General features: G+C 31.6%; 7 protein-coding genes across 8 annotated transcripts; 4 read left to right on the top strand and 3 right to left on the bottom strand.

The window, feature by feature from the left end:
- The first annotated feature begins 1168 nt into the window (after nucleotides 1-1168).
- On the top strand, nucleotides 1169-3961 carry LOC145743282 (uncharacterized). Its single transcript, XM_082561206.1, has 8 exons — nucleotides 1169-1297; nucleotides 1379-1586; nucleotides 1676-1909; nucleotides 1965-2074; nucleotides 2189-2299; nucleotides 2571-2661; nucleotides 2754-3396; nucleotides 3457-3961. Exons 1-8 carry the CDS (start codon nucleotides 1226-1228, stop codon nucleotides 3587-3589), a joined length of 1602 nt encoding a protein of 533 aa, XP_082417332.1. The 5' UTR covers nucleotides 1169-1225; the 3' UTR covers nucleotides 3590-3961.
- Nucleotides 3962-4477: 516 nt separating this feature from the next.
- On the top strand, nucleotides 4478-8965 carry LOC145744093 (uncharacterized). Of its 2 annotated transcripts, XM_082562194.1 has the most exons (5): nucleotides 4478-5845; nucleotides 6081-6678; nucleotides 6756-6858; nucleotides 7052-7204; nucleotides 7861-8965. In XM_082562194.1, the coding sequence occupies exons 2-5, from the start codon at nucleotides 6190-6192 to the stop codon at nucleotides 8049-8051; spliced, it is 936 nt and encodes a 311-aa protein (XP_082418320.1). In that variant the 5' UTR covers nucleotides 4478-5845; nucleotides 6081-6189; the 3' UTR covers nucleotides 8052-8965. The 2 variants fall into 2 exon arrangements, with proteins under 2 accessions (XP_082418320.1, XP_082418319.1); XM_082562193.1 differs by having other exon boundaries at nucleotides 4478-6678.
- Nucleotides 8905-12339, bottom strand: LOC145744091 (uncharacterized). Its single transcript, XM_082562192.1, has 8 exons — nucleotides 11867-12339; nucleotides 11346-11477; nucleotides 11186-11285; nucleotides 10750-10908; nucleotides 10306-10412; nucleotides 9876-9987; nucleotides 9328-9507; nucleotides 8905-9068 (listed from the first exon to the last, which is right to left on the bottom strand). Exons 1-8 carry the CDS (start codon nucleotides 12223-12225, stop codon nucleotides 9009-9011), a joined length of 1209 nt encoding a protein of 402 aa, XP_082418318.1. The 5' UTR covers nucleotides 12226-12339; the 3' UTR covers nucleotides 8905-9008.
- Nucleotides 12225-13767, bottom strand: LOC145744090 (NAD(P)H oxidoreductase RTN4IP1, mitochondrial-like). The gene has a single exon (XM_082562191.1). It carries the CDS (start codon nucleotides 13731-13733, stop codon nucleotides 12369-12371), a length of 1365 nt encoding a protein of 454 aa, XP_082418317.1. The 5' UTR covers nucleotides 13734-13767; the 3' UTR covers nucleotides 12225-12368.
- Nucleotides 13768-13984: 217 nt separating this feature from the next.
- On the bottom strand, nucleotides 13985-16472 carry LOC145744089 (tuftelin-interacting protein 11-like). The gene has a single exon (XM_082562190.1). The coding sequence runs from the start codon at nucleotides 16460-16462 to the stop codon at nucleotides 13985-13987; it is 2478 nt and encodes an 825-aa protein (XP_082418316.1). The 5' UTR covers nucleotides 16463-16472.
- Nucleotides 16473-17340: 868 nt separating this feature from the next.
- On the top strand, nucleotides 17341-21996 carry LOC145742713 (endoplasmic reticulum junction formation protein lunapark-B-like). The gene is made up of 11 exons (XM_082560496.1): nucleotides 17341-17582; nucleotides 17717-17812; nucleotides 18375-18508; nucleotides 19012-19070; nucleotides 19181-19221; nucleotides 19629-19767; nucleotides 20020-20148; nucleotides 20419-20524; nucleotides 20658-20728; nucleotides 20881-21066; nucleotides 21481-21996. Exons 1-11 carry the CDS (start codon nucleotides 17556-17558, stop codon nucleotides 21663-21665), a joined length of 1173 nt encoding a protein of 390 aa, XP_082416622.1. The 5' UTR covers nucleotides 17341-17555; the 3' UTR covers nucleotides 21666-21996.
- Nucleotides 21997-22928: 932 nt separating this feature from the next.
- LOC145741467 (large ribosomal subunit protein eL19-like) lies at nucleotides 22929-25441 on the top strand. Its single transcript, XM_082559061.1, has 5 exons — nucleotides 22929-22972; nucleotides 23069-23175; nucleotides 23848-23970; nucleotides 24687-24918; nucleotides 25279-25441. The coding sequence occupies exons 1-5, from the start codon at nucleotides 22968-22970 to the stop codon at nucleotides 25406-25408; spliced, it is 597 nt and encodes a 198-aa protein (XP_082415187.1). The 5' UTR covers nucleotides 22929-22967; the 3' UTR covers nucleotides 25409-25441.
- The last annotated feature ends 481 nt before the right edge of the window (nucleotides 25442-25922 follow it).

Genomic DNA, 25922 nt, shown 5'->3' with positions numbered 1-25922 from the left:
CACTTAAAAATTAACTAATATGGTAAATATAGTTTACATGGGTAAAAATATACAAAACAGAAAATATTTTTGTTTAAGTTGTACAGTTTTTAAAATATCTTACTACATAAAATGTAGATTTCCTTTTAGAGGTAATATTTATAGCCTATAGGCTTGTCATAATTTTTTTTAACCACCCAATCTTTTTTTTTATGTATTTTTAAACATATATACAAAGAAAATACAAAAAAATTGATATACGAAACTAATAAGTTTTTATTCAAAAAACATTTACACATTAACTTATGGTTTGAGACTAAGTAAATAATTTTAGTACCTTTCACATAACTGGGGGCATTTGTCTTCTTGGATTATTAATGGTCGATAATCATTAAAAATTTTATTGTTTAACTACAATGTACTATACTCAACTTACAAAATCAGCTTCTATGATCTGATGATTTTTTTAAATTTTAAAACTTTGTACTTTTTCTTAAATAACCATAATTAGCTTTTTTCTGTCAGTCTTATATCTTTTCTTCAATAAGCCATTTTAATTGATCAGCGTGGAAAAACAATTAAGCCAAATACAGATACTAATTTATTAAAAATTATTTTACTGAATGCGAAATTTAACAAACTTTTTTTAACAGTAAATTAAATTCATTTTTAGTTTTTTTTAAGTTAAGCTGATTAAGTGAAATTACATAAAATGAAAATAAAATATTCTTACCACGTAGTATCTTAAAACAAGTCCATAAATTTGGTGTTCACATATAAAGACAAAAACAAAAGGTTAGAAATGGTTAATCAAATATTTTAAAATTTTTAATGCAACATTTTCGTGGCTTGTGGTTCCCAGCAACAAAATTCCAATTGGAATGTAGAACACGATCACCACCAAGCGGAAAACCACAATAATTAAAAGAAATGGAGGACAAACATTTTGCAATTTAGCGTTTATGGCCTTTGTGGGCAAATAAAATTAGAAATCTATTAGTAAGAAAATATTTGATTAAGTAAAAATTGTGCTCATTTAATAAAATTTACTTCAAAAACGTGTTAAAATAAACTAGTTAATATGCACTATATAAACAATGCACGTTTATCATCTCTTTATTCAAGAACACTTCAGGTAATTAAACGCGATGAGACATAAAGACACATGTGTAATATTAGAAAATATAACGTAAGCTTCGCGCCTGTTTATTCATTTAGCCAGTTGCTGTTAATTGGTAAATAAATCATGAGAAAAAGCATAGCGTTAAGTTTTGTTTGTTTGGCAAAATATTTATGTGTTCTTTTGATCATTTGTCAGGTAAGATTAAGGTAAATTAAGTTAGTAAATTCGCTAGTTCGGAATTAAAAACAAAAATAACTGCAAAGTATTGATATTTAGGAAGTTGAGTCATGTAGACGTTGGGGTTTAAGGGTTAAAGCAATATTTGGTACGGGGTGGGACTCCATAAAGGCAACGTCTAGAAACGAAAATGACCAAACCCATACACGAGGTGGTGCTAAGTTTTTCCATGCAGATGATCATGATCATCCATTTTTCAATTCGTTTTTTAGCATGTACACAGACGAAGGCGGCTGTTACGAAGAAGGTAAAGTATATAATGAGATACCTTATAACGAAAATGCAGCAAGCACAATACTGGCATAAACTTTAAGTAGGTTTGCATTTGCTTTTCAGGTGACTCTATAAATTACAAAGGACGTGTTCACACCACGAATACTGGAATGCAATGTGCTCCATGGACGACATTTACAAAGTGGCTTAGGCAGCGCATAAACTCTTCAATGCAAAAACTAGAAAAAAATCACCAAAATCTTATTTGGGGCAAACCACAACACTACGAACAAGTGGCAAAATTAGAAGCTGAGATCAGGGCAACAAATTATACTTTAATAGAGTTTGAACAAGCAGGTATGTTAAAACATAAACTTTCACTGTATCTTTTATTGTGATATTATTTTTACAGGTTTGATAGATCATTCTTACTGCAGAGACCCTGACCAGTCAGGACGACCCTGGTGCTTTGTAGAAAGTCCAAGTCATATAAACTGGCAAACCTGTGGAGTACCTAAATGTGTAAGTAAAAACAAAAACAAAAAACTCGGTCAAAATGTTAAAAATTGAAAAAAAAGTGACGTTGTAAATTAAACCATTAAGGTTAAAAGTTTGATAATTTTATGTTAATGTTAGACCGCATGTTGGCGTATTCGACAACGTTCGTACAAATACATGATGCTACCTGAAACAACAGAAATTTGGATACCTGAGTGCGATTTTGAAGGCTCATTTAAACGACTCCAGGTAGTTTATAAACTTTTGTTCTTTAGGTGACAAAATCAATTCCAATTTTTTTGTTTTCTGGTACCTGATTCAGATCTATAGACCACTATAGTGGTGTGTTGTTTCTTTTTAAAACTACTAGATTTAAAAAACTCGACATAAAGTATAAAGTTTACTGTGCAAAACGAATTTATGATTGGGAAATTGAAAATTCGTAACTGAAAACCTTTAACCCTTAAAACTTTAAATTTAATTTAACCCCTATTTAAATTTAAATTACGTTTGTTATTAGTGCTGGAGCAAGTATTGTTGGTGCTCTGATAAATTGGGAGGAATTATAAAGGGAACTTTAACCAGAAAAACTGACGGAGTTCCACTATGTAGTAAGAGTTTTTTTTAAAAACTTAACCTCAGGATATCGTTAACGTTTGCCTATTGTTAGCTTTAAAAAATGACAAAAAACGTTTTTGTTTAGACAATATAAAGCCTGGTGGTCGACGATTAAGAAAAAGGCTAAAAGAATCGAAAATGAAGGTTACAACCAAATCAATTGGTGTTGAAAACAAAAAAGACGATAAAATATTACACAATCGTCATGTCAAAAGTGTTGGCAAACAAAATAACAAACAAAATACAAAACTGGGCTTACTTCGGACCTTATTCTTTAAAAAGAAATCAAATTTAGTAAAGCGGTCAACAAATATGCCGATGACAACGCCACCCAAAGTAAAAGCTAGATCCCAAAGCAAGCACATTTACGGCCCTAACTATTTTACAAAATACGGTCACAAGCAATCATATCAAAAATCCAGAAAGTTTAAATCAAGAAATTCAAACTACAACTGCGAGTATCAATATTTGAACGTCGAAACCTTAAAATGTGAAAACGTAAAATCCAGTATTAAAAATAAAAACGGGACGAAACTGCGTCGGTGTTTTGTCGTCCGACGAAAAGTGCTTAAAAGCTGGATGTGTGTACGCAAGCTCGAAAAAGGAAACTGTCACGTGATTCGATTCAACAAATATCTGAAAAATTCCGCAAATAAGTTCGACGTTTTTCGAGGTGTTAAGTATATCTGTCGTCGGGCGGGAATGAAAAATGGAAAAACAGTAATGATGTAAATATTTTTATTTTTTGTTACGTCACTCGAAAATTAATTTCCCTTCATTATTTTTAGGTGTGACCCAGTGCATGCTAATTCTTATATTCTGGTTTACAATGTTATGATCAACGAAAAAAAACACAAATGTTTCGAAACTTGGAAAAATGACAAAATGTTAAAGTCCAAATGTGTTCGAAACAAAAAATAAAAATGTCTTGTCATTTCTATGTAAAAGTAATGCGGGTTTTAGACTAGATTAAATACTAGTAGTTTGTTTGCGTTTATGACCATTTCTAAGATATTTACAATATTTTGAAAGTCATTTACATTTAAAATTTAGTATTTACTTTGCTCAATTCGACAAATTAAGCCTCGCCCTGTTGTATGTACTTTGCTGGATTAGAAGGGAAATCTTAGGTTAAGAAAAGAAAAATACCGTGACGCTTCCAACCTAGCACCGCGCAGTTTCCAAAAACGACTTTACTTTGCGCTTGAATAAGCAACAACGATTCCTGTTGCGCAAAAAACCGCCTGTTGAGCGACTGCAAAACAGCAGGTGATGTTTTTAAGTCAAGAAGTGACGTCAGCAGTCACGTGTCCACTTGTCAGCACTGCGACCTCGTGTCACAGTAGAAAAATAAAAAGTCCACAGCGGCTTGTCATATTGTTTGAGTTTGCTTTTTTCTGCTATTGGGTCATTACATTAAGTCTGTGCTTTACTTAAATGGCTTAAAATACACGTGGTTTGGTGAAAGCTGGTGTCTTGATTTGGAACAGATGTTTTAAAAGGTATATTTCTGATTTTCCATTTGTCATTAAAGCTGTAAAGTAAAAGTAAGCTATTCTCTTAAAATAGGCTTACTTACGTTAATGGGCCTTACAAAATGGCAGATCAATCAACGCTTAATATATAATATTATTGACGTATCATCAGATGTACGTCTGTACTCCATTGTTTATTTTTTTGTAGCGACTTGTTATTAATAAAACACACATTAGTGATTTCATTATGATACTGCGTCATACACTAAAGACATTTAAAAAGAACTCCTGAAATAGCAAGTGACTTTTATACAACTGATCAAATATTTGGCAAAGGTTCTGTTGTCGTAACAGTAATATATATTTGCACAACTAGTGCATACTAACCGCTTTACCTCTTTATACATGAGTGCGGGTTTGCTATCGTCTCTAATATATGTCTTGATATATCATCATGCGTTAACCATTAACTGGCTGTAATTATTGTACAAGCTTTACATAGCAAAGGTATTAAAAAGCGTGTCATATTACCCAAGTATTCTCAACGATAAGACTATTATTTGAGGGGAATTTCCTGAACTTTTTAATAAAATTTCCAGCCTAAAAAGAAGTTTTTTGTTATGTTGTAGTTCGGTTTTATAAAATATTTTCAATATTTCTATAGTACCCAAGTGTAGTTTTAGCGATTTAGTGCTTGCTAGTTTATGTTTTTAAGGGCAAAAGAAATAAAATTTGATCTATGCGGCATCTGTCTTAAGTGGCAGTGTGAATTTTCACGAAATAGACATACGCGTGCCAGCATAGCACTTAGATTAGAATGTTGTTCATATAGCGAAACAAGCGATTCAATGAAGGGCTTACTATCATCTTTCTTTGTCGCAGTTTTGTGCGATTAGAAGTGTCGTCAGGTAACCATGAAATAATTACGGAAATATAAATTGGTAAGCGAAGAACTGTGTTATTTAGACGAATTAGGATTAATTTGTTATTATAACATTTTAAAAGGCTCTTTTAGCAAGTAAAAACAACATGATATTGTTTTTTTATATTACTTCGAGGTTTTGCTGAAACTAGAGTTCGGTCTAAATCTAATTAATGAACCCAGCAGGCTAGAGAGAGTTAGATAATCAAAGGCTATGACGTATTGGCTTTGTACAAATTAACATTAAGGCCGAGACGCAGTCAAATCTCATTAGGGCGACCGTAGGGTACCACGCTTAGTAAACATAAAACAAGTAGTAGTTTTAACGGAGAGCTATATTCAGTTCATGTCCACAAAGCAGTTCTACTAACTACCCGTGTAGTTTTAGCACTTGATATTCGCACTAGATGATTTAAATAAAAAGGGAGGCGAAGTATCGAATAACTTGTCATTTGTTTTTAAAAAACCAAGTCAGTAAGACCCATTTAAAGGTGCATTTAGTTACAATTGAATACAGGCAGACTAGGTTTTAATTCAAAATTTTAACAGCCTTACTATTCAGTTAAATTTAAATTTCAGATTTCACCATTTAACGACATCAGTAACGTCACAGTTATATCAGTTCTGCTTACCAGTAATTTGATTCCACCACAGTAAGCAAGTGTATATTACATTATTTATACGCGTAATCAAATAAAAAAACACGAGTATTTTCTTCAAGGGCATTTTTACAGCACATTTTACAACATGTTTTACAAACTACGGTATATGTCTTAACAGGTATACTTTTCTAATTAAATTTTACGGCACTTTTTAACGACTTAAGACCAGTAAAAAAGACCTTAAATGAGCTATTTTGTTTGTGCAAACTGTAAAAACTCGTACCTTATTACCGGTAACGAATATAAATATTGTGAACCCCCTTAGGTATAATGTGTTAACAAACTATTAGAAAGTCACTTTGGTGTTCAAGCAATTATTTATTTCCTTATATCAGTTTCCTTTTTTGCTTTAGAATGGCTAGGCAACAGGTTTATTTATAAGCTTTCACGTGGGAGATATTGGCATCGATTGGCTCATTAAGTAAATACTGACGAGGTGAATGCGTACATGCTCGAACGAAAATGAGTCGATTCTCAGACGAGCGCTACGGTCGTGACAATGTGGATTATATTCGAAGGTCTAATCAATACGATCGAAGGGACTTGCGCTATGACAACTTCGACCAAAGACCGCGAAGGGTGCCGGGACTTGTTATGGACCCAAACAAAGAAGGCTCCCTTGTGGAATACGCAATATTAAGGGGCCAAAAATCGACATTGGACAGTCAAGCTGGCGACTCGATCGACAGTTCATATTTTACTAGAGGGCCAAATAGAGACAATATAAGTTATGTCACGCGTTGTGATTCAGGGTTGCCTGCGCTGTCACCAGCTTTCCGACCTTCGTCAGGAAGGGATCTTGCCAATATGGAAAAAAGACACTACCAGTTAAATCACGACCTTTTGGCGCTTCTACCAGCCCTTTCAGGCTTGGCATTATTAATAACAGCAATTGTGCTGACAAGTTGGACCTCGGAAGTTATCGTATCAATGCAAACCAATGACGTAACGGTAACTATAGTAACAATATAATCGATTTATTTTTTTATATTCGCGAATATTTAACGGAAAATTTTCCTTTTATGTAGGTAATATATCGAGGTTTATTTAAAGAATGTTGGGAAGTTAAAAACATTGGCTCCGCTAGTCAACCGATAAAGTGCGGCTTTCTTGGTATATCTTCGAAAAAAAGTAAGTCCCTTGTTTAACCACTGTTGCTTTATTTTAAAACCCTGTGTTTATAATATGAAGATAAAAGTAATTAGTTTATTTAAAATGCTACTTTATTATTTTTATAAATACATTTTACCCTAACTTTTTAGTTTAACAAACGCGATATTTCCAAATAAAACGTCTGTAATTATTTTATTTAATTTTTATACAGAAATAAACGATTTAGAGCAAGCGGCACGCGGATTAATCATTATTTCAACAATCATAAGTTTTGCTGCCATTATAACTTGTATATATTTAAGTTTTACGAAACGTTATGCTCACAGAGGTTCCTTAATCAACGCTGCCGTATTTGCTCTTGCGGGTAAGTTCAAATTTTTACGGGTTTAACGGGTCATAGATTTTGCCCTCCGACGTTTTTTTGGTTAAGTTTTTAAGGTAGGTCTGTTAGCAGACAATGTCGGTGTTCTTTACAAAACCACTTACGCAATATATACAATAAACAACTTGAAATATTGTTGGAAAAGCATCCATCACGCAAGCCCAGTGTTTGTGTCAGGTTAAAACTAAAAGGTTGTGGCTTTATAAAGTTTCAAAACTGTCTGACCGTGTTTCTGAATTTTATAAAAACATTGACTTACTGAAGGTGGCAAAGGTTAAAAACGATGATGTAATAAAAATAACGTTGGTTTATTGAAAAATACTTACAAAATTGTTATTTTGAGCCTAGGAAAAATGCTTGGCATAGCTTAAAATTCCAGTGTAGTTAACTTTGCATACAATTTCAATGGAAAACCCATACTTTAAATACACACTTCAGAAAACAGCAGCCAATCAAAACATACCAAAATTGTTTAGTTGTTTACAGTACTATTTTGGTATTATGTAATTGGCTACTTTCCAATTAGAAGTAAATTGTGAGACTTGCAAAACGTAGGGAATTTTACTAGTACTTCACAATTTAACTGAAACATGATATTTCAAAGTAAAGGTTAACAGTTTATCTTTTATTGAATTTAGGTGTGTGTGCGGTTTGTGCATTAGGCTGCTATTCAGCTGCTGTTTCTCAATTAATCCAATCCACAAAAGCCCTAAACGTGTCATCAGCGAGCACTTCGTTTTACTTAGGCTGGATGGGAACTGCTTGTATTTTATTAGCCTCGCTTACTTCGTTTTTAGGCCAATGTGTTAAACAAAAATATGCCAGTTAGAAATTGAATGTTGTTTCCGCTTTCTTGCTTTCAAGTTTTGAATTTAAAAATGACAACTTGTGCTTTTTTTGCTATCTATCCATTTCCACACCTTTTGCACTTCTCTTAAATGTTTTTTTCAGTTTCAGCGAAGCGGCCTTTTTGATATTATTTGCTGATTTAAAGTTGCCATAACTACACAAAACAAAAGATGTATTTTTGCTTGTTGTTGCACGAAAAGAAATAAAGGGCGCTTTTGTGATAAAAATTTTAAGTTAATTAAACGTTTATACACAAGTTTGATCCGACAGCTTGAACTATCTATTTGTCAGCTTATGCGATGCCCATATTTTCTCTTGACGTTAATGTTCACGTGAAACTTGATCTTACAGGTTGTTTAAGTTAGTTTTTTGCCGTTTTACTGTAACAATATTTGCAAATCGCCGTCATATTACAGAATGGACAAATGACCAAAAATCCATATGACCCAAAACGCCATTTTTACCGACAACGAAACATTTTTCGTTACTCTTTTTTTACCCTAACTCTCCGGCCTTCACATTTAAAAAAAAATTGTCGAATTTTTGGTTTTTGGATAGATTTCCATTCGACAAATGGTTTTTGGTAATATGGCTATAGATAACTTATTTCGTAATTAATGAAATTAATTAATTAAAGTGTCCTTTCTTATTTTTATTTTCCTTTTCAAGCGAATAATGACCCTTTATGTTTCATAGGGCGAATACGCGAGTATATGTTAGTGTTTTTTTTTTAAATTACTTTTACAGCTTATTCTTGTTGCATAAAATGCATATCATATATAAAACTTGTACATATATTTCTCTTGTTTCATTTCATACAAAAATACTTCATTAAAAATGTTGTTTATTTTGAAAGAAAAGGGCGTTTTTGTAAGAAAAAAAACAAAGTTGTCAGCTTTTGTGTATTTCAAAATTTTTATATAATTACACAAACAAATTATCGAGGTTGCAAATATAGAAATAATTTCTCATTCACATGGGTAATATGCATTTCCATCTGAAACAACAAAGTAAAAAAAAAGTTTTGTTAATATAGTTGCGTTACTCAAGGATTTTATTAAACGTTTAATGTATCACAAAGTTGCATGGGTCAGATTAGAATGTCTGAAACCACCAAAGACAACCTGAAACTAGGTCGTAAATGCTGTTACTCCATGTTAAGGCCGTGAAGTTGACCTTCCACATCAAGGATGAATAAATTAAAAAAAAGTACGTTTTAATGTGGTCAATTTAAGTATAGTTATAGCATAAACTACCTCTAAAGATGTATCTCTGCTTCTTACATGCATCAGGCCATTATCAAGAGTTTGGTCTGAAACAATAAGTGTGTATGGAACCCCACTAGTGTCCAAATCATTATTAGTTAATTCCATTTGATGGGCATTCCAGCAGGTCACTCCCATATTGCGAGTATATAAGCATAACTCATCTGCTAACTATTAAGTGTAGAAAAAAGATTTAAGGTAAAACATTTAAATTTCAGATAAAACTCGAGGTGGGGGTTAGAGCAATTGGCTTAACTTCATGAGGCCAGGGTTTGATCCCCACTGCTTTTATGCTGTAGTACCTTTGAGTAAGGCGCTATAAGCGGTATAATCTCCTACTAAGCCAAAAACCATGTGCAGTTTAATTATTGGGCAATTATCATCAATAATATCACAAATTGCCAAAGTTACCTTGAGACTGGGTTGGGGTAACTGATGTAACTCTATGTTCATGCTGTAAAGTCGACCTTTCGGCAACAACGATAAATTATTTAAATATATCCAACTTTAACATTTTTGGGGGAAATTCATTCTTTTACCTGAGTAAGTTTTTCTATATTTTCAGAATTAGTTGAGTTAATTTGAACAGCAGTTTTAACAGGGGCAAGAAAGGGATGAATACACATCATTTCATGATGGTAGTTGTCAAATCTAAAAGACACAGAAAAAGTTAATCAACAATTTCTTACTTTTTTAAATGGTAAATCCTAATAGACTATGTATAATTCTGGTAATGTATTTATGTATGCCGAACACTTTGCTTTAATATATAAGGTTCTCGGTTTGATTCCAACTGCTTCTATGTCAGTCCAATGAGTAGGGAGCTATAACTGGTTTCCTATGTTTATTGTAGATAAATAAAGACAAAAAAAGTATGTTATGTATTTAAACTCAGTGTGAAATTGTAACGCTAAATTATTTTAGTTCTAAAAAAAACATTAAAACTTTATTAAATTATATATTACTTACTGAACAATGTGATGCGAGTCAGCAAAAATTGAAGCCAGTAAGTTGTTGACACATATTCTAACCATCAATAAGTTGGGAGTGTAATCAAACATTTTTTTAACATTGTTCTAAAAATACATAAAAGATGTTTCATTAAACAATACAAGGTCAAGTTTAATGTCTTTTATTATTGGCAGTAGATTGCATGACCTGCAGGCTGTATTTTAATTGGTTTAATTTGGACACAAATTGTAACTAGTATATGCTTCTTGCGATAATTCACCCATGCACCACAAACATCAGTTTTTTACACCAAATGCCCTAAAATAGGACATACAAATATGTACATATATTTTTATATAAAATATTTTTTGTTCAACTGTTAATTTAATTGGTATCGGCATAAAAATATAGTACTACCATTTATAACAGCTGTTCTTAAAAATAATTTTATTTTTAACTTACCCAATCAGAACATTTTTCAAGATCATTGGCTTCCATCAGAACAGATTTAAACACACGAAAACTATTATCTTCATATTTATACGAACCAGTTTCACAAATCTTGTTGTCTTTAGAGGATTTTTCTCCAGCAGAAATCAACATCGCAGGCTTTCTAAGGTACTAAAAAGTTAACAAAATAGGTCTATTAGATTATGTAATAAAATATAAACTAGTTTATGTATGCAAAAACACTATATTTCAATGCTAATTTTTCTGAGCTTTAAATCAAAAAGTAATTTATAGAAAAGTTATAAATTGTTTTTTTTTTATAAAAAATTACTTGTTAATTTAGCTTATATTTAAAAAAAGCAAAAAATATTATTTTTAATATTTCTTTTTTTCTGATGCATTAAATTTTTTTATCAACAAACTAACTTTTAACGAAACAGCATTTTACCTTTTTTAACCATTTTAAACAATCTGAATGAAAACTTTCCAAATCAAAATCTGAATTTTTCTTCATAAAAATTCCTAAAACTAATTCATCTTTTTCAAATCTACACAAAAAGTGATTTTTAATTAAAAGAATAAATAATCAACATTGTAATTTAACTTACTGGTGTTTTTTGTTTGTTATAAAATTTTGCAAGAAATTAAATGAAACTGCTTTTGGTATTTTCTCGTTCTTTTTATAATCTTGAAGAAATTGCTGCAATATTTGTATTGAAACGTCTTGATTTTTGTCCAAACTGTAAAGCAAATTAGGTTACTGAAACAAACCGAAAAAAGTAGGCCTTTTATTTAAAACTGTCAAAATTTAATCTAAGCAAATTTATAAAAAAAAGTATTTTAACAGCCCATTTATATTTTTGTATTTATTTATCCTAGATGTGGGGAAAATAAGTATATAGCCTTAACATAAGGGTTACCAAGTTTGATTTGCCTTTTGGAATATTATTTAATATAATTGTCCAATATTTAATCTACTGATTGGTGTTAGACAGGAGTTTATACCATATCTTAAGCCTCATACCCAAGGGCACCACAGCATGAAAGCAGTGGTAGTTGAACCTCGAATCGCATGTAGTAAAGTCAAGTGTTATGTATATTAAAGTTATAGTTTAAATGCCACAAAAACCTCAAAATCTTGTCATCTTTTTCAGGTACTTGCTTTATTTCAACATTTGCATTGTAGTTGTCCAAAATGTGCCTAGTCCACTCTGACTTGCAATTATTTACCAATTCTACACCTAAAAGTCCCCAAGTTGTGTTTTGATTCTGGGTTCCAGAGCAAATAAATTGTCTTTCTTCCAAAATTTGTAAAACCCCCGGTTTAAAAGCTTTAAAAATGTCTTTTGAGATCTCAGGCTTGGGTATGGCAGCTTTTAATTTGTTGTGTTTTTGTGAAAATATACTTATTGATGCTATTGGTATTTGCAATATTTTAAAGGCCGAAAAGTGTAGTACATACCTACTTTTATTACTTAATACAGACATCTAAACAAAGAAAATCAAAATAACAATTTAAAAAATGCAACAGAATATTTTTTATTTCTTTAAAGATCTTGAGACCAAAATTTTGTGCATCTTGTTTTTTTAAAGCTTTATTTTAAATCACTAAAAAAATGTTGTACATAAAATCACAAATGGATTATTTTATCAACAGGTGGTTTGTGTGTTACTTCTGGTAACCCAGAAACGTTAATGGCAATTTTTCCTTTTGTGTGACCCTCGCTCAGTTTCTTAAAAGCGTCAATAACTTTATCATAGCTATAAATATTCTCAGGGTGAAGAACAGGTTTAATAAGACCCGAATCGATAAAACGTGCAACTTCGAGTAAAGCTAATCGGTCGGGCTTAAAAAATCCCCACACGAGGTTGTATTTTCCATAGTCGAAAAGTTTCATTTTTGCAAATAAGGTAGCGGCTGAAGATAACCCTATCACTGTCCCATATTTATCAGTTTGTTCAAGTGCAGGACTTTTTAAAGTAACATAAGTTCCGTTATCGCATAAAAATTCTTTTGCCCAGGTGGGGTAAACAGCACCGACAGCGTCGAATATAATGCTGAATTTTGGCATTTTTGCCACAGAAAGATTAACATCTTCGGTCTTGTAATCGATGCATTCTGCACCGAGCTTGTTGCACAAACCTACACCTTCTGTTGAACAAGTAACAGTGACGGAGTACCCATGAGCCTTTAAATACTGTATGGCAAATGTACCAACGCCCCCACTTCCACCCAAAAGCAATGCATTTTTAACTAACTTTTTATTTTTGTTTCGGGCTAATGTTCCCTTTAAAGAGGACGCAACAGTTAGAGCAACATATGGTATGGTTGCAGCTTGAATGTGACTTAAAGTGGCAGGTTTTTGAACCACATGGTCTAATGTGATTTTAACATATTCGGATAGTGTTCCATTTTGGTATAAGCTCGGTGTCCCATAAACATCATCACCAGGTTCCAAATCGAAAACACCTGTACCAACATCTAAGATGGTTCCAGAAAAATCTCTCCCCAAAATTAAGGGAAATTCGCTGTTTTTACCTATGCCGCCACCCATTGGAAACTTATTAAATGTATTAGTGATTATATCACGCCGAAAATTAAACAACCGAGAACCATAACCTTCGCATATTCTAATGTCAATTGGGTTAAGGCTAGCAGCATGTACTTTTACTAGTATGTCATTCGGATTCCTAACCTGTTGGTCCAGATAATCCCTTCTGGCATCTGATCGTGTCTTCCATCTATCCTCCGGAGTATTCACTGTTTCTAGATTTAAAACCTCTTCCGGAGGTCCATACTCGGTTGTCACCCAGGACCTCATGTACTCCGGTTTGATAAAGCCACGGTTTTCGAATTCTGCCCATGATTGGAAAGAATTGTCATGAACCTCTTTCTTTTTCTTTAGTTTATCTTTTATAAACTTCGATATAAATCGACGTTGACTGTAAAAAATTACTATTTGCCTAAAAGAGGGAGCTTGATAAATGCTTTTCATGGTTTTCTTAAATTTTTTTAAGGATTCTTATGATTTATCTAAAGTAAAAAAAAAATCGGTAATTATTATCAAATTAAAAATTGTCTCATTTTATGTTTTACCAGACTATGTTAAAATTTATTATTATTTAAAGTGTACATAATACTAAGCATGGTAAAACATATGTTTCAGAAATGTTTATTTTACCGCAGAAGTCTATGAAAAAAACAGCAAGTACAATTAAACTCATTACATTCCAAAAAAAAAGTGTTTTATCGTTGGGATTTATCGATAATCGCTTGCAAAGAAATTGGTACAAATGAGTTTCCATTTTTCTGGAAAATAACTCTTTTGTCAATATAAACAACCTCATTTCCGAATCTGTAAAGAGTTTGTCCATCCTGTTTAGGAACCGGGAAAAACAAAATACCACATTCCTCCGCTCGCTTTTGAACAAGGTCCTTAAAGCTAGTAGGTATTGCTGACGAGTGCTGCTTAGATGAAGCTAGTTTTTGGTAATTAAGATTTTGTGGTGGTTGGTTCGGTTGATAGATTTCAGAATCGTCTTCATTTTCAACCTGGATATTTTCTCTGGACAACTTTTGATGGCCATCCACCGCTCTATTCATTATCTCAAGAGCGTGTTTAAATCTATCCTTAACAAATGAATTCTGCAGTAAGGTTGGGGGAAATATTGATTTCCAACCAGTATACCAGGCAGTAACCTCGTCGAAATCTGGGTTTTTGTTCAACCACAACGTTAAGGCCTTCATCCATTTCGGGAAGAAATGTTTCTCTAGCATTGTTACCATGGTCACTGTAGGCATTAGACTCTGCCATGATATTACACACTCAAAATCTTTAATCTCCTGTTGTCTAGGATCAATTATCATCTCCATAAGGCAATTGGAAAGTTTTGGCAAGATAGTTTTGCTTATAAATGCATCCCAACTACCGGTATTGAACACTTTAAACCAGGGTTCGAGTATAATTCGAGCTGAAGGGTCATGTGGGTGCCACATCTGTAAGGCAGCTGTTAATTTATGCCGTATAGGCCCATATAACAGTTCCAAACTATCATTCATATATGGTAACCAAGGGTGAATCCACGAATGAAGGGGGACTGGGTCAGTCAGGGGATTCCAGCGATCTACTTGTTGCTGCAACTGGGGAAGTATTAGTTGGGTAAGGATATTTTCCAGCATCCATGGGGGTAGAAGTGGAGCCCAAAGCTCAATAAACTCCAGGAGGAAATCACAATTATGAGGATCCCACTTCGATATTGTTGTTCGAACAAATGGCATCCATGCATCCCATAATAGATGCTGGTAACAATCCTTATCTTCTCCCACATTTTGCCCTGGGGGATTCCCCTTGCTTGGTTCTAAAATTAGTTTCCACCTTTTTATTTCTAAAATACCGAAACCTGGATTTTTTAGAAGATCCCAGTTCTGAAAGTATTTTTGAAGAAGAGGACTGATCATTACTTTTATTAAATCGTTCAGTTCAAACATTTTGTATTCGGCAAAGTATTTTTCTTGCAGATCTTCCAAAACATCAGCAAAATAATTTAAAAGGTCTTCATAATCATCTTCATGACATTGAGCTAATTTTTCTTCGCAATGAGTGATGGTTCTTAACAAAGTCTCAACCCTGTTTATCTCCTTTGTTTCATTGAGAATTGTTTCCTCGAGTTTTTGCTCTTGATGTTTGAGAGTAACCAACCTATCGCTTTCATACCGCTTTTGGCGATCATTAGACAGGATTTTTTGTTCGGTTTCTTCGATTAAAGTGTCCAGGTTGTGAAGTAATTCTGGACAAGAAAACATCTCGGCTTGTCTCTCATATTCTTCAGGATCAAGTTCGTCTTGATATTGTTCGTTTATATTTGCTGTACGACCCGCAATTGCATGGTAACCTGTAAACACCTTTTTCTCCTTGCCGGTTAAGTCAATCACCTTTATGTTGGACCCCACACCAGATACATCACCACCAGTTTGGGACGTCATTTCAGCTTTTGATTTTGGCACTTTTCCAGATTTTTTTAACTCGTCTAAAGTTTTGTATTTGTACTTGGGTTTTTTTTGTTTAGCTTCGCCACCTTTTCTCCATTGCGATACATGTTCTTCCTGTCCTTCTTCTTTATCACTGTCTTGCGTTGGAAAATGAATAAAAGATTGTTTTGTCCTTTCTGTGCCAGCAGCTCCAAGACCAGCTTTTCTAGTTCGCTTGTGTGCCTCAATTGGGTTAACAATACCCTGACCACTTTTACCCAGACCCTTTCCAAACTGATAACCCATTTTTTGTAGCAGTTTTGTGCCAATGCCTTTAGTGTGACGCTCAAACCCACCAAATGATGAGTCGAGTTTTTCTTTTTTACCACGAGACTGGAGGCTGTAACTTGGACCCTTAGTTGAAACAGAAGTTACATTTGCCATAAGGTTTTTGGATTTGACCATATTAATATTGGTTTCTGTCTGTGTTTTTTCTTCTTCATCTGCCTTTGAAGAACTCCCTTCCTTCACTCCACCACTCACAAAACTAACTGGCTCAGAATATTTGCTTGATTTTTTCTTCTTTAAATTCCCCCATCCGCTCTCTTCTTCTGTAGCCCAAATTCCATACAAGGCATCTTGTTTGGTTTGTTTGTAAGTTGGTCGATTTGGATTAAATTCGTTTATCAAATCCTCATTGCTTAGTTTAAAACTTTCCAAGTCTTCTCCTTCCTCCGAGTCATATACTCCAGACATTGTTTTTGTATTAACCTATTTCTATAAAAATAAGAAACACAAAACTGACTTTAAAAAATAGCCTCACAAGTTTTTTTTTTAATATTTTTATCCTCTTATAGAGTATAACCCGATAATTATGCTGCTGATTAAGTGCTGGCTCAGCAGGAGTTTATACTGTTTATAGCGCCTTCCTCAAGGGCGCTACAGCATGAGAGCAGTGGGGATTGGATTAAACCCACGACCTTATGGTCTAATGGTGGTGTAGCAAGTGTTCTTACCACTACACCACGCTGCCGGTAAAGTTACTTTTGCAGATACTTTTGCAAACTCTGGTTTTGCTGTCAGGCGGTGCTCACCTTTATTAAGATTGCAAGATTGATGATAGACAACTTATCACGTTTTGATTACGTCAATGCGTAAACAAAAGGGGGAACCACCTTCTCGCAATTTTAAAAATTTGGCCAAATTCCAACGCAAGGTACAGGACAAAAATAAAACTACTTTTAACTAAGAAAATACACAAAACCTTATTTTATATTTTTGACATGCCTTTTTACTAAAAAGTTTGATTTATAGGCGTACGTATCTCCCCGAATAGGAATAGCTTGGCGAGGGCAATCATTACGGATATGCACCATTTCGTTCAACTGTTAATTTTCATATACTCCTACGTGTCTTTTAAATAATGTTGGACTTTCTTTGTTGGACTTTCTTTTTATTGTGCAATAACCAAAGTGGATAGTTAAGAAAGCAACAAATATACCCTTTTTATGACATATATTACAAAGCTTGGGGATCGGGACCGGATAGTACCCGGTTACCCTTTTTTAGCGACTTTACCAGTAACTTGATCGTTTGTAAACAGAGTAAGTTAGTTTTCGCGATCTCCTGATCCTACCTTTATTTTTCAAGTCAAGACATTTAAGTAACTTCTTTAAGGCAAAGATTTATTATTTATTTAAATATTATACGATAATTTATTTAACAATTTAGGATCGATTAGTAAATGTATGAATGACTTGTTCGCTTTGCATGAGATAACGTTTTGCTTTTTTGGATGAGTTAAAACAGAACTTCAAAAGAATCGACGCGTTTTTGCGTTAGCTAAAACATGGGAAGTTTAATTTCCAGATGGCGGGTAAATAAGTAGTCCTACAGTTACATTTTAGTTATTTTATTTTTAGGCCAATTAGCCTTTTTTTTAATTTAGTTAATTTCTGTAATAATTAGTTGTTTTTTTTTAATTTATTTCAAACTATTTTGTTTTTTAAGGAAAATAAATCAACAATTGAAATTCTAGAAGAAATTGATAAAGATATATCTCGATTAGAAAAGTTTTCAAGGTCAAATCAAGAACTTCGATCCAGGGTAATAATGAATTTTCTTAACGATTAAATTAAAAATTTTTGGACTGAGATTGTTGCGCTGATATATACCTATAAGGTGTATAAATTAAAATGCCTGTCTTCACAACAGAGGTCATTGGTTTTAACCTTGCTAATATCATGTCAATGCTTAACTCTAACCTAACCGGCAGGATAATTACTATATTTTATGGTCAATAAGCTAAATGCAACCTAAGACTGAGTTAAACAAATGTTATGTTTAGTCTATAAACTTAGCCTTTCAATGTTTACTTTTTCAATGTTTACTTTTTAAATTAATATATATATATTATATGGTTGCAAGTTAAATATAAATTTATATTCCAGGCTTTTAAAAGCATTACTTTTCTGTAACAAAGTAAAGGGCTAATAATTAAATTAACAAACCTTGTTTAAATTCGGTTAAAATGTTTTAAATTAAATTGTTTTTACTATAATCTTGTTTTTTTTTTAAAGCAAGTTAATTATTTTTTGGTATCTGTTTTAGAATTTGGTTACTTGATGAAGAATAAAAAAGGAATAAATTTAAAATTATCTTTTTTTAGGTTATTGGAAACTGGGTTTTGTATTCTGTATTGGCTTATATTATCGCTTGTGTTATGCTATATTTTCTATTTATACCAAAGGATTTAATGCAAAGATGTCTGCAAATTCTTCCATTTTTATGTTTTCCTGTTTTGTAAGTCAAATTTTTTCTGTTTTTAAGTCAAAATGTATAGCCTATAGGCCTATATAATTTATAAAAAAAATTATAATATTTTGCTAAGGCATATTTTATTAAATTTAATGTCTAGTTTAAATTAAAATTACACATAGATTATTAAAACATTTTAACATTTTTTTAGGGTTATACTATTAGGTTTAATATTAACTTATACTTAAAACTTATATAATAATGTAACTAAACGGTAATATTTATGTGTTGGTTAAGTATTTAAAATATTGATTTTTATTTTATTTTTATGGTTAAGCTTAGTTTTGTATTAAACTAATTGTATTGTTTAATTAAGTAAAATTACCAGCAGTTATGTTAAAATAATCACATTAATGTAGGTGTAAAAATTAATTAGTTTTTATTTTAAATAAGGGTCATTACAATTTCCTGTGTAAAAATATGTTATTTAATTTAATGTAACTATGTTTAATCTGTGGTGTTTAATACCTTGTTTTTTTTTGTAACAGAATATATTTAATGAAACGATTTCTTCATTGGTGGTTTGTGCGAAAAATTTCAAGAAATGGTAAGTAAATAAAATTAACTTAACTGTGTATGCAATATTACTATTGAACAATTCTTTCATATAGGCTATAAGTAGTTATTCATCATTTTGTTAAATATATTTTTGTTTAGAATATGAACTAAGGTCTTTGAAAGAACAAAAAAAGGACATAGTAAGTTTAAAATGTGTATACTGTTTGGTTACTAACACAACTCTGTGGTATTTTAAATTTTTGTGAAAAAGGCTGATTTCATAACCTAAAAATAGGGTAACTTGTGTTACCCAGACCTAGTCTCAAATTGCTTGTAGCAGTTTGAAATTTTTGAAAGATTGGGGTGCGGGAGGGGGGGGGGCTTCTGAAGGGGCTACAATATGAAAATATGATAGCAGTGGGAACTAAATCTATTTACTTTTGTTGAGAAGCAAATTGTTAAAACAACTACACCCTGCGACCTTGTTGCTATTACCATTTAAATTATTTTAGTTTTATTTGCTGCTTGTAATCTGTTAAACAAATATTGTCCTGTTTAAAATGGATTTTTATACTGTTTTTTGTTAATGCAGAATTTATATTTTTAGTTGGAAAATGTAATGGAAACTGAGACCTACAAAAAAGCAAAAGAAATTCTGGAGAAATTTGATCCTGAAACAAAAAAGAAGTTAGAAGAGGAAAGGAATCAAAGAATCAATCCAACTTCTCAGCCTTCTCCAGGAACAGGTTGATCAAGTTATACCAGTTTATTTAGTGACACTACACAGCTTTTAATTAAATAAATTAAATCTAAAGCAACTAAAAAAACTTATTTTGTTTTTATCTTGCATTTAACCTTTTCTAAAGTACAAAAGACTTTATTTTAAGTCAATTGTTTTTATATTACAGCATTTAAGTACGATAATATGATTTTTAGCTGCATTTTGACCCATTTTCAAAACAATATCAGTTTAATTAAATGTTTGCATTTTGTTTTAGAAATGCGCAGAAGAGTGCCAATACCTGGACCTTCTATGATGGTACTCCAACCTCCAAATTCCCCCAGGTCACAACAATCTGTTCAGCCTACCCCTCTCTCAACTCCTCATAACAACATGCAACAAGGAGGTAATTTAAACTCTAAATTTTTTTAATTGTAAACATTTTATTGGTAGTGTGTGTATCATTGATAATAATAAAGGTCAATGAAACCCATTTAAAATTAACATAAGTGTAAATTTTTTTTTATAAGAAAATATTTGGAGAATTTTTAAAAAGTAGTTACTAAAATCTAAAAAGTAGTTACTAAACCCAAATCAAAATTTAGCTAACAAGTTAATTTTATTTAAAAATAGTTCCAATAATATTTTTTTTTATTTTTCAAAAAATTATATTTAGGTCGAATTTTAGCAACTCCTTCCCTTCCACGGCCAATACTTCAACAAAATCGTTCAGCTATGGAAAAATTGGTGGAATATTTTGTAGGAGATGGCCCTGGAAACAGGTAAAAAACATGTTCAGAACAACAACAATATTTGATTGACTAACATTGTGTTGTTGATAGTAGATTGTATCAAAATTTTAAGGCTTAATAAAGATGAATACATTTATTATTTTTCTTTCTTTTGTAAATTTAGGTATGCTTTGATTTGTAAAAATTGTTTTTCACACAATGGAATGGCTCTAAAAGAAGAATTTGAATTTATTGGTAAATTTTTCATTTGGTTCAATTTTATAAACCAAGATTCAGTTTTAAAAATATTAACGTACTTTTATTTTATCTCTAAATTAAAACAACTTTTTAAGTAAATAATTAAACTGGCTTAGATTACCAAGAGTTAATAACAGTTTGTTTTTAAGAATATCGATGTGCCTACTGCCAGGCATTTAATGGTGCCCGAAAACAGCGACCTAATGCACCAAAGTTGCCTGAACGCTCGCCACGCCGCAGGCTGTCATCGAAAGACTCTTCTGTTGAACAAGAGCAGGATAGTGGAAATGATGGTTCTGCTACCCCATCTCCATCTTCTAAATCTTCAGAAAATAGTAATTTTTTTATTTTGAAATTTATTTTTTACCTGTTTAACAGTAAAAATATTTAAAAGTGTTACCCTGTTTGTGAGTTTTTTTTTAAAAATTCTAAATAATTTTGTTTTAACTGAAACCGTATTTTGTTAAATTTATCTTCATTGTAAAAAAGTGACATTTTTAGCTAACAATTTTATAAAACCTAGTGTTATAAGTTTTCTTTTTTAGTTAAACTATTACTAATAATACTGTCCCTTAATTAAACTGCTTATTTGGTTTTTTGTTTGGCAAAAGTTCATAATGTTTATTGTGCTTTACTTAAAAATGCCGCAAAACAAAAATGGCGGTAATCGAACCCAAAGTCTCATGTGGTTTATGTCAATTTTACTAAGACTCTACAATGTCATTTTAACTTGCTATTTTGTTGTTCAGATATTATAGCAAATCAATCGGAAGACCCTATAATGGAAGTTGATAATTCGAATCAAAATAATTTGAATCAAAATTACCAACCAAAAAAGCTAGATTTCGCTCAGAGTGACGAAGTACAAGAAAACGACACGGAAACAGAACCAACCGTTGTTGAAAAATCTACAGATCATATTAAGGAAGAATGACAGCTTACTGTTGTTTTTGTCAAAACTATATTGAAGCTAGTACAAAAGTCAAATTTAACACAAGGCTTTATTGAATTAATTGTTGTCATAACGATAAGCTTAAAGCTGCCCGCTGCGTTTTACATAGCATAGCTAGGCTACATTTGTTTCACTGTTTTTTGTTTTTTTTGTTCAACTTTTAAAATAACGACGTTTTTTTCGGTATTTATTTACGTATGTTATTGTTTTGACATATTGTAAAATATTTGCTTGGTGTTCTTTTTTGTTTTTGAGGTTTCTATATATTTGATTATGATTCGTTTATTATATTTTTTCAAATTACAGCACAATATATATTGTTGCAAATTTACTTAAATATTTATGCGTGTATTAAAATTTTTAAAGGTACTATAAGTTAGATAAAACATGAACATGAAAAAATTGATTAAGGTTTGGACTTCGGTTATAAATTTTCCTTAGAAAAGTTTAGCTATTTTTGAAAATTTAAATTAAGTTTTCTGGGAAAAAACAAATTATCTACGATTACTTTTGGTATTATACTTTGCCTAACATATTTAAGTTATTTTAACATTGTTGCAATTCGAATAAACTCGTGAAATCTAATTAAACGTTATTTTATACAAACCAGTGACCAAAGGTGGGCACCAAATCGTTAATGCGTTAAACGTTAAATAACGAAGTTAATTTTTTTGTTAAAATTTAACTTAAGTTAATTTTAAAAATCGTTATCGGACCTGTTAGCTTTCGTTAAATTGTGCTTCCGTTAAATTAAGCCCGTTAACTCAATATTTTACAAGTAAATCCATGGTAATACAAGGAATATATATGTTTAAAATCGCCGTTTATCGGGTTTAATCGTCGCAATTTTTAAACGATGTAAGTAATTACACTGTTATTTGGGCATTAGGCCTATGCCAGTTTTAAAAACTTCTTCTAAACCATTTTCGTCTAGTTAAAACATCGATTACGAAAAAAACTATTTTTTTTAAATCTTTTTTTATAAAAAAGGTAATTTCTTTGTTTGTTTTAATTAAATTTTAACGTTAACGTTTAACGATAACTTCCGTTACACTTGGTTTAATTTACCGAAAAAACGTTAGCGAAGTTACTGTTATGTGTAACAAATAACCATTTAACGAAGTTGCTTATGCCAGTGACCATTAGCCGCAAATAAAAATAACTTGGTTATGATTTTTGTCCTCGCAACACTCGCCGTGTGAATAAGTGTGAATTTAATTTCACGATACATGTTGCTTAAAACATCCGGGTCTTTTCTTTTGACTGTATAGGTAATCAACAGTCATGAGGTAGGCCATGAAACCAATATTTTAAATTTGTTTTTTTGCTCTAATAACCAAATTATTCTTTTATTAACAATGATTATCATTTTTTTTATTGTGCAGTACCCTTCGGTTGCAGAAGCGGCTGGCCGCCACGGTCATGAAATGTGGACAAAATAAAATTTGGCTCGACCCTAATGAAACGTCTATGATTTCAAATGCGAATTCAAGTAGGATAACTTTGTGTTTTTGTTATTTATTTATGTTCCATGAATTTTTATGTTTGTGATTGTGTATTCTTGGATTGGATTTACCTTAAGATTGTATGTGTGACGATACATAAACGGATAATACTAAAATATAAACTACGAAATGCGGAATAGTGCAGAAACACATGTAAACTAAAACAAAAAATTATGAAACGTGTGGACAGAATTTTTGCACTTTGCTGTAAATTATGGGGATTTTTATTTACATAAATTACTAAGGGGTGTTGCGGAAAATTTTCTTTTCTTATTGCGCTGTGTGAATTTTTGTTAATGTTTACATACAGCTCTTCTGTTTAAGATGTTAAGTTTTTGCACAATTCCACAAGTTTCTGCATTCCCTACTTTAGTATAATTCTACTTTAACTATTTCGATAAGTACAATTGTACATGTATATATTGTTGATCACAAAACCACACTGTAGTTACATACTTGGTTTTTCTAGTGGCATAGTACCAAGTACTAAAAATGTAGATGCATAAAAGCTGCTTTTATATCTGAAATTAAATAGGCTATTATTTTTTTTTATATATATACATCGCCTTTAACTTATAATTATTGTTAGGTTTTTAGTTTAAATCTATTACCTCTGTTGTTTTTTTTGATATTTTTGTTAAAGTAATAATCTTTTGCAGGACAAAATGTGCGAAAATTGATAAAGGATGGACTTATTATTCGCAAACCAGTTGCAGTGCATTCTCGAGCAAGAGTACGAAAAAACACCATTGCTAGAAGAAAGGGACGCCACACTGGAAGAGGTATAGTGACTGCTTGTTTTTAATGCTTTCACTAATATTGTGAATGTGAATATATTTTGGGCTATATTTTTTCTCAATTTTGCGAGTTTTCGATTATGTTAAATTGTTTAACCATTTTAACTTATAATTGGTTGTGTAGTGTATAATGATAGTCTTTGACAAAAATCTAAACCCAAGTTAATTTAATATGTGAAAATTTTGTTTAACATGATCTTGTAATTTATGCAAATAGGAAAGAGGTTTCCAGCTTTTTATTATTTATTTTTTTACTTTTTATACCAAAAAGAAATCTTTTACAAATTTTTGACTTAAATTTAAGTTCCCTTGATGTATTTGTTTGGGTTTAATGTTACAAAAGTATCTCTATTTAAATTTACTATAACTAGTTGTCAATTTTTGTGAATGTTTAAATGATCTAGTATATGCCCCCTTATTACCTGTTTGAAATTGAAATATTATTATTATAATGTAAAAAAATCAATCTTTGTGTTATATAATGTATATATATTTGTATATATATTTAACAATTTTTTAAATGCAATATTTATTTAGGGTAACACTAAAAGTCCCTCCTCCCCTCCTTTAAGGGCTTTCCTCCCTCTCTGTCTTCCCTTTAATCCCCTTCTATTCGTATTGCCCATTTATTTGTTAATTGTTTCATCAACCCAAATTAAGCTTAGTACACAAAATTCATTTTGATTAATCAATTTTTTTAGGTAAGCGAAAGGGTACAGCTAACGCTCGTATGCCAGAGAAGATTATCTGGATGAGAAGAATGAGGGTTCTTCGACGATTACTTCGCAAATACCGGGAAGCCAAGAAAATCGACAAACACATGTACCATACTCTTTACCTTAAGGCCAAGGGTAACGGTTTCAAAAATAAGAAAAATCTCATGGAACATATTCACAAACAAAAGGCCAAACAAGCTCGAGCAAAGATGTTCAGGTATAATTTGATATTATTTTGTACTTTATTAAAATGGCTTGGACAAAATGAACCAAGAAATCTATAAAATATCAAAATATTAATGTAGACTTAGTTTTTGAAAATATTTTTTGTGCCTCATTAGATCATGAAAAGATTTAATAACTTATCCTTAACAAAGCATATAATGTTGCATTAGACACATAAATTTAAAATTAATACTAAAAGAATTTTAAATTAATAAAATTAATAGATACATTTTGATATTTAAAATTAAAAAAAAATTAAAACATGTTATTGTTATATTGGTATTTTGGCATCTAAAACTGTAAAATGCTGTCTAGCAGTTATAATATTTTAATCTTTATCTTTTTTGTTTAGTGACCAAGCCAGTGCCCGTCGTCTCAAGAACAAGGAAACTCGTAAGCGCCGTGAAGAAAGAATTGCGCTCAAGAAGAAGGAAATGTTGTCTGCACTTGCGAAAGAAGACGAAGCAGCAAAGAAAGAATAATTTATTCGGAATAAACTTCTTACATTTCCCTGACAGTGTGTTGTCTTTGCTTTGTAACTAGTTAACAATATACCAATTTGGCCCCATAATTTTACTTCCTTATTTATTTGGATTTAAAACTAAAATAAAGTCAGTGTAGAGCAGATTGAAAATGCTGGCTTGGCAGCCTAAACACACTGGTAAAGTTTTTTTTATATCAAATAGTCTTGTTTAGTTACCTTCACCAGTTTTATATAAATCACACTTTGTAAGAAATAGTGCGCACTGTTGGTTTATAGTTCCTGGTTTATTACTTCTAAAATATGGAATTGAACCAACTACTTTAAAGTAGTGAAACCAGGTGTTTCAACTGCCCACTGTATCATTTTGTCTGGTTGAAATTGTTACACTTCCCAGTTGGTTAAACTAATCAATGTACAATGAAGAGCACCAAAAAAGTTCTTTGGTAACACAAGGTGCTAATTTTATCCTCAAAATTTAAAAATTTGGATTTTAAGTTAAGAATAGTTTTAGT

This window comes from Corella eumyota, chromosome 2 (assembly GCF_963082875.1).
Source record: "Corella eumyota chromosome 2, kaCorEumy4.1, whole genome shotgun sequence".
In the NCBI taxonomy this organism is placed as follows: Eukaryota; Metazoa; Chordata; class Ascidiacea; order Phlebobranchia; family Corellidae; genus Corella; species Corella eumyota.
The sequence above is the reverse complement of the archived record's forward strand: the minus strand, read 5'-3'. Positions and strand labels throughout refer to the sequence as shown.

Bases quoted from the DNA above. Each gene is read 5' to 3' on its own strand.
- LOC145743282 (XM_082561206.1), top strand. From the start codon at position 1,226: ATGAGAAAAAGCATAGCGTTAAGTTTTGTTTGTTTGGCAAAATATTTA. The intron at 2,300-2,570 runs GTAGTTTATAAA...GTTTGTTATTAG, and splicing joins GCTCATTTAAACGACTCCAG to TGCTGGAGCAAGTATTGTTG. The intron at 2,662-2,753 runs GTAAGAGTTTTT...GTTTTTGTTTAG, and splicing joins TGACGGAGTTCCACTATGTA to ACAATATAAAGCCTGGTGGT.
- LOC145744093 (XM_082562194.1), top strand. From the start codon at position 6,190: ATGAGTCGATTCTCAGACGAGCGCTACGGTCGTGACAATGTGGATTAT. The intron at 6,679-6,755 runs GTAACTATAGTA...CCTTTTATGTAG, and splicing joins TGCAAACCAATGACGTAACG to GTAATATATCGAGGTTTATT. The intron at 7,205-7,860 runs GTAAGTTCAAAT...TATTGAATTTAG, and splicing joins TGCCGTATTTGCTCTTGCGG to GTGTGTGTGCGGTTTGTGCA.
- LOC145744091 (XM_082562192.1), bottom strand. From the start codon at position 12,225: ATGTCTGTATTAAGTAATAAAAGTAGGTATGTACTACACTTTTCGGCC. The intron at 10,909-11,185 runs GTAAAATGCTGT...TTAACTTTTTAG, and splicing joins GTTTAAAATGGTTAAAAAAG to TACCTTAGAAAGCCTGCGAT. The intron at 9,988-10,305 runs GTAAGTAATATA...TGTGTCTTTTAG, and splicing joins GACTCGCATCACATTGTTCA to ATTTGACAACTACCATCATG.
- LOC145744090 (XM_082562191.1), bottom strand. From the start codon at position 13,733: ATGAAAAGCATTTATCAAGCTCCCTCTTTTAGGCAAATAGTAATTTTT.
- LOC145744089 (XM_082562190.1), bottom strand. From the start codon at position 16,462: ATGTCTGGAGTATATGACTCGGAGGAAGGAGAAGACTTGGAAAGTTTT.
- LOC145742713 (XM_082560496.1), top strand. From the start codon at position 17,556: ATGGGAAGTTTAATTTCCAGATGGCGG. The intron at 17,583-17,716 runs GTAAATAAGTAG...TTGTTTTTTAAG, and splicing joins GTTTAATTTCCAGATGGCGG to GAAAATAAATCAACAATTGA. The intron at 20,149-20,418 runs GTAATTTAAACT...AATTATATTTAG, and splicing joins TAACAACATGCAACAAGGAG to GTCGAATTTTAGCAACTCCT.
- LOC145741467 (XM_082559061.1), top strand. The intron at 23,971-24,686 runs GTATAGTGACTG...CAATTTTTTTAG, and splicing joins GGGACGCCACACTGGAAGAG to GTAAGCGAAAGGGTACAGCT. The intron at 24,919-25,278 runs GTATAATTTGAT...TTTTTTGTTTAG, and splicing joins GCTCGAGCAAAGATGTTCAG to TGACCAAGCCAGTGCCCGTC.